This window comes from Sinocyclocheilus grahami, unplaced genomic scaffold (genome assembly GCF_001515645.1).
Source record: "Sinocyclocheilus grahami isolate Dianchi unplaced genomic scaffold, SAMN03320097.WGS_v1.1 scaffold2053.1, whole genome shotgun sequence".
Classification (NCBI taxonomy): domain Eukaryota; kingdom Metazoa; phylum Chordata; class Actinopteri; order Cypriniformes; family Cyprinidae; genus Sinocyclocheilus; species Sinocyclocheilus grahami.
This window is the reverse complement of record NW_015507232.1, coordinates 36,932-44,074: the sequence shown is the minus strand read 5'-3', so window position 1 is coordinate 44,074 and position 7,143 is coordinate 36,932. Positions and strand designations below refer to the sequence as shown.

Genomic DNA, 7,143 nt, shown 5'->3' with positions numbered 1-7,143 from the left:
GCTCGACCGATGACGCCATCGCCACTACCCTCCACTCAGCACTCACACATCTGGACAAAAAAGACTCATACGTCAGAATGCTGTTCATAGACTTCAGTTCAGCATTCAACACAATCATCCCTCAACAGCTCATTCACAAACTGGTCCAGCTGGGGCTCAACACTTCGCTGTGCAACTGGCTGTTGGACTTTCTGACTGGAAGACCTCAGGCAGTTCGGGTCGGCAGCAACACATCCACCACCATCACACTGAACACTGGGGCCCCCCAAGGATGTGTGCTGAGCCCCCTCCTCTTCACTCTGCTGACCCACGACTGCCACCGTCACACAACTCCAACCTCCTTATTAAGTTTGCGGATGACACGACTGTAGTGGGTCTCATTAGCAACAGAGATGAGACAAACTACAGGAGCGAGGTGAGCCGCCTGGCCAGGTGGTGCAGTGACAACAATCTCTCTCTGAATGTGAAGACGACGAAGGAGATTGTTGTTGACTTCAGAAGAGTGCACACTCAGCATGCTCCTCTGACCGTCAATGGAGTGACTGTGGAGAGGGTGAGCAGCACCAAGTTCCTGGGTGTGCACATCACAGAGGGTCTGAGAGTAACGCAATTTCAATTCTCTGTGTGTATGTGCTGTACATGTGGAAGAATTGACAATAAAGCAGACTTGAATTGACTTGACTAATGTTTGTGAGTGCAAGAGTAATCACTTTTAAAGCACTGTTACAAAATCTTATATATAGATTTATCTGCCGGCTGAATGCTTAAAAAAATGAGATTATTGTGGGTCTATCAAATATAAGGGTTAGTACTACTTAGTTAGTACTAGTACTGTCTGAATGTCAGTTTTACTGATCAATGTGTCGAGCGTCTCTTTGCTGCTGCTGATTTAATGAACCAGTTTCTCATGTGACTGGGTTGTGTTTACCGCGGCGCTAACATACATTCTACTGTATTAAAAACACCTGTCGTGACCCCTTTAAGATTCTGGCCTGTTATTCAGGAGAAAATCTCTCATTCAGGAACATTTATTTTAAAGGTGTCAGATTCATTATTAAATATGATAGTTTAGTTAATGATGAAACACTCACAGAGCTTTTCTGCAGTTGACCACAGCTGGTATCAGTCTTCTTCTCCCCTCAGCTGATGTGTTGTATTTCATGGTGTTCAGCTCATCCAGCGGCTCCTCTGACATCTGAAGCATGTAGGAGATTGTTGAGCAGTAAACAGGAGAGAGTTTCTTCTCTGATTGTTTGTCTGATTTCACAAACTCCTGAATCTCTCTGGACAGAGTCTGATCTTTCACTTCCAGCAGACAGAGCAACAGATTGATAGATCTTTCAGTGGAGAGTTCATGTCCATTTCTGATCGTCTCTTTAATGTACTGTGTGGTTTCTCTGATGGTCTCGGAGCTGTTCTCTGTGTGTGTCAGTAGATCCTGTAAGAGTCTCTGATTGGACTCCAGTGAGATGCCCAGCAGGAACCGCAGGGACAGATCCAGACGTCCATTCTCACTCTCAACAGCTTTACCTACTGCTGATATTAGATCATACAGAGAGACTTTACTGGAACTGTGTTGTTTGAATCTTTTATCCAGAAACTCCAGTGGCTCCTTGTTCTTTGTTAAATAGCAGTAAAACAGATAGAAAGCAGCGAGATCATGTTTATTCAGAGACGCTGTAACGCTCGTGTTGTTCAGACAGAAGACAGAGGCGGCTCCTCCAGAGATGCTTCTCTCTCCATCTGCTCTGCTGAAATATCACAAGAACAACAGATTAAACATATCTGAAAATAAAGGATGTGTAAATTAAAATCTAAATCAATAGATATTTCAGTCTTGTCTGTTAAGGAGTGAGTAAAGTAAGTGTGAGTAAAACAAGCTCCTGCAGGTCCTTACAGAGTCTTAAACATTGAAACTGCAGAACAAACATCATCATTATTATGTGATAAATTTGGAGACTGAAAAGCCGGAATCACGATACAGTCTAAAGCAGTGTTTCTCAACTGGTGGGTCAGGACCCAAAAGTGGGTCGCGAAGTGTATGGCCAAAGAAATGACATCAACAAGAAAAAACGTAATTCTAAATGTTTTTCTGATGCAAGATTTTTATTTTAAAAGACGTGCATGAAAGCTATTGACACTTCTGTCAGATGCAGTTTAAGTAAAGAGTGCCTGAGAAGAACGCACTGTCCCGATTCAGTATCTGTGGTCAGATGAGATGTGGACAGGTCTAATGTCAGTCTCATTATTCTATCGTTATTTTCGTAACTTGTTATGAAATAAAAAGTATCTTTGCTCAGAAAAGCAAACTATCTTGTCCTGCCAGATGTTATACCATGCTCGTAGCGCACACTCTTCTATTGCACGCGTGAATGTTGCACCGCGCTGTATATCACTTCACTAAAGCGCAGAAACTACGAGCATGCAACGCTTGAAATAAAAGTACAGTACCGATAAATCACATAACTGGTACTGCGTGTGTTACAGGGTTAATTTCGTTGATGAATAATTTTCGTCATAATTTGTCAACGACATTTTTTTCACCGACGACAACGAGACGATAACGAACTAAAACTCTTTTTGAATGACAAAAACTACGATGTACGATTGAGGGACGATCTGGAAAGAGATTAATTCAGAAGGAATCTGCTGCGTGGTTCGGAGGTTAGATGCGTACATGAACCGGCGGGACATAAGCTAACATTCACTTGCTGCACATCTCATAAAACGTAAAAAAATGTCAATATGTGGGAGTAAGAGAAGAGCAGACATAGAGATAAATCTGACGACGCAAGAGAGAGCTCAGTTCGGTCCGGTTTTCTGAGCGCAGACACTGAAGCACACACACAGAAAGCGCCTCTCACAGCGCGCGAGTACTCTTTCACGTCGCTGAAAGGATGAAATCAAATTTAAATCAAAAAGCTGCTCATGCATCTTTGTTTGTATTGTGATTAAAATGGCAGACGTGGCAAAAAGTTAGTTTTAGGCCCTGCTTGCGAGTGTAGAAATTAGGACTCAAGTATTGTAATTTCCCTCCTGTAGAATAAGGTAAAATAATATAGCTGTGAAATACTCATTTTTATTTATGACCATTATGTTTTTGCTTCAAATGCTGAAAGGATGAAATCAAATTTCAATCAAAAAGCTGCTCATGCCACATGTGTGTAGCATCTTTGTTTGTATTGTGATTAAAATGGCAGATGTGGTAAAAAGTTAGTTTTAGGCCCTGCTTGCGAGTGTAGAAATTAGGACACAAGTATTGTAATTTCCCTCCTGTAGAATAAGGTCAAATAATATAGCTGTGAAATACTCATTTTTATTTATTTTACAGTGCAATTGTTTTACAATATATGGCTATTACTGTCATAGGAATAATATTCTAAAATTATTATTATTATTATGATTATATTCTGATTAGCTAGGCTTCCAGATTCACTGGTGTGAGTGTAATTTAGACTGAGACACTATATCACAACTAAAAAGAGGATTATTCCCCTTTAAACCTCAAGTACAGTCACTTCACCAGCTCTTCTCTTTGTTTAGTTTGCACACTGAACCTGTGTTGGAGCTCTTAATGTTGAACTCTCAAAGTGCACCAGATAGATACATTTAACTTTAAAATCTACAACATTTTCTTGCGGGGGGGCATGTCCCCGGACCCCCCTAGAGGGACCGAGTCCACCCACCACAGTCTCACAAACTCCTGTGGGACACACTGAGAAAGCAGTAGTTGTGTGTCTCACCTGGGGTCAGAGGTCACTGCTTCATCACTGAATTTCACAGGAGGATGACCCATGGATGCATCACTCTTCAGAGACACACAGCTGGGGTCAGGAGATGAAGATCTCTTCCTGAAGATCCTGAGAAACACAGAAATCATTCCTCCTTCAGTTCTGTCTGCGGTTTCATAGCATCGTCAGTATCTGAGCTCACTGATGCTCTTGTGTCTTACTGAACATATCTGACTTCAGCAGCAGGAGAAAAGCAGGACTCTGTTCAGAGCTGGATGTGTTTCTGCTGCTGTAACGTGACGTCACTCACACACATCAACTAACTGATCCTCACATCTGATGAAGATTATATTCAGAGCTGATGTTTCATTGTTGAAGCGCTGCTGGAAACCCCTCAAATCTCAGACCTGCAGATTATTATATTTGTCAAATGTGTGATAGCTGCTCTTCTCCACAATGAGTTTCGCTGTGTTCACCAAACAAACACGATCAGTAACACAATCACGTTTACACCAATTTCACTGTAATCATATTATTCCAGCACATTTCATTTTTTAACGTGAAAGCAATGTGCTGGTGCCTCATATTTGTATGTTAATTTATCAGTTTATAGATATAAGTAATTTCTATGAGGCCAGCAATCATAATTCTTGAGATATCATGCATACCTGCTTTTAAACATTTTGGCCTGTAAATAATAAATATACTTCAGGGGGCTGAAAAACACGAAAACGCTCAAATATGCAAGGCATATTTTACAGACCTTAGATTTATGTCGCCAACAACAAGGTTCTTAGGAACCTAATATCATGTTAAGATAACTTTAATAATTGAGATACAGACACAAACTTTGGAAAAACAATATTTAAGGCCCTCAGACAGGTCCGTTCTATGCAATTGTTTTGAAAGAGGTACAAAACAAGAAACTAGTTTCAACATGATTTGTCCTTCATATCTTGATACTGAACTCACAATACAATATTATCACAATATTTTAAGTCAATTTAAAGCAGGTGTGTTTTGTTTTATTATTATATCTTCTTGGACATAAGGTAAAAAGTTAACAAAAAAGGACTGTTGATTAAAATTACAAATTTCGTATGAATTTGGGATGGTGGCTTAAATTGAACTGAACTTGAACACAGGGCAATGGTGACACCAGAAGAAAAATATTCATTACTCTGAAGCTGAAAATACGTTATATGCTTTTAACTGTCACTGGCTACAGTGGTATTACTGGTAAAATCAGACATTTGACATCAGGACCCACGATATTCACCCAGTGCATTATATTCAACGTTATATCTATAGTTTAATGTAGTGCTGTTTGTGTGCTGCTGCGCGTTGTGCACCCGTCTATATGCTCATATTACTAACGTGCCCTTTAAATAAATAAATAAATAAAAAATGCTGAGCCATTGACTTTAGACCAGGCTTTAGTTGGTCAATGGCGCAATCGTCTTCAGTCGCCAACAATGCGCTTGAACACACCTGGTTTCACAGATGGGCGCAGGTGCATTTGCTATTTAAACCACGTGAAAATAATGTGTCGAGCTGAAACTAGCAAAAAACACATTGCGCCGGGACTGAGTTTGAGTGTGTTCACTAGGGCTGGGCGATATAGCTAAAAAATGTATCAACGATATAATGTTTCATATCGTTCGGTATCGATATTTATTGACATTTTTATAACCTTTTTAAAAACAAAGAGCAATATAATTTTGGTATTATATTTTTAAATTAACTCAATTTATTGAGACAAACAACACCTTTTTTTTGTTTTAACAGTCAAAAACAAAATAAAAATTACACAAATATCTATTTTCTAATGTTTTTTATGCAGATTAAATAGGTTAAACTTTTGTCTTGTTTATAGGAGGGCACAATGAGTAAAATAATGCAGGACATTAAATTGCCTGAAGGTAAATAACTAGAAAATAACAAAGTGCAATAAATGGTAAAACTATTTGTGCTACAAACCATTGTGTTCATGATTATGATAATGCAATAAAATATGATGATAACAAATACTGTTTTTGTACAGCTAAAATAACTGGAAATGAAAGACACTGGAAGCCTCGCACATTCAAGTTACAAATGGCCTCACTGTGTTGACGTTAACAATAAGGAGCATAGTTTGAGTATTGTAATCTGTAATAGTAATACAGCTGTGAACAAATTCAGGATATGCTGACACTGCACATGACATCTAAGAAACAAGTTACGTACGGTTATTGATGTACAGATCACTGAAAAGTGTTCTGTGTTTTAGTATGGGGAAGGGCTCATATTATTGTGCCTGACGCTCACAAGCTGATAGTTTCATCTGAATTCACTGTACAACACTAGAATGACATTTTCTCCTCAAGATGCTGCTCCTCCAAATAACATGCAGCATAATAACCATAAATCATACAGTCTTTAAATGAAGATGTTTGCTATAGTAAAGTCAATCAAAAACACCTTGTCTTTGCAGGATTTGAAGGGTAACTGGGACAATATTATGTGACACTGACGTCAACTCCAAATTTGCTTTGCAAAATGTAACATCTGAAAACCTAGGAAGTAGGAAGTTCTTCACCACAGGAATTATTGCATGGCTGTACAATGACAAAATAAAATATAGCTGCAAGCAGCAATCACGGGGCCAAGCACTCCAGAGGTAATAAAAAGCAATTTTAGGATGATTGTAATTGAAATGGCTGAAAAATCTAAAATACAACCTCTAGAAATATGATTAAATGGCTTATCACTTTTGACCAACAGGTGGTGCTGTAATCAAATCATTTTGGTGTGTTCTGTGTGAGCTGACATTGACACACACAAAGTTTGTTGTCATTATATCAAAGCTATGCAGAGATACAGCCTCAGAGTCATTTTGGCATCATGCCTCAAATTTGTTGCTGTGGTATATGAAAACGGTTTTGTCTATCAACACAAAATCCATAATTTTTTGTCAGCATTGTCTGAAGCTGATATGAATCGATTTTGGTGAAAATCGGACCAACGGTCTAGGAGGAGATCGAAAAGTAGTTTTTTTAAGAAAATCAAAATGGCGGACAGGAAGTTTGGCTGACTATGGCAACAATGGATTCACTGTACTCAGCATGACCCAAGGAATCTATTAATACCAGTCTCATTACAATAGGCAAAATTCCCAGAAAGCTATTAGCATTTATTTGAAATTTCATTATTACTTTTGTCTCAACTATTTGAGTACTTTCAAGTCATGGTCTCGATGGTACATATAAAGTTTTGTAATGGTACACCAATGCATTCGTGAAATATAGCATATTATATCATAATACTCTATTGTAGTCAATGGCAATTTCATGTTTTGTTCAATTATAGCGCCACCAAGAGGCACACTCCCACCCAATGTTTTATGTGTCCTTAGAGTGTGCCCATACAT

The 7,143-nt window shown here is 38.8% G+C and overlaps 2 protein-coding genes across 2 annotated transcripts in view; both read right to left on the bottom strand.

The window, feature by feature from the left end:
- LOC107573868 (ribonuclease inhibitor-like) overlaps positions 1–1,652 on the bottom strand; it is a 27,693-nt gene extending 26,041 nt beyond the window's left edge. The window contains exon 1 of the mRNA XM_016260325.1: positions 1,092–1,652. Coding sequence (XP_016115811.1) covers positions 1,092–1,204 — 113 coding nt within the window. The 5' untranslated portion in view covers positions 1,205–1,652. The remainder of the gene's footprint in view (positions 1–1,091) is intronic.
- The window catches only part of LOC107573869 (uncharacterized), a 69,892-nt gene that overhangs the window by 52,350 nt on the left and 10,399 nt on the right, over positions 1–7,143 (bottom strand). The window lies entirely within an intron of this gene.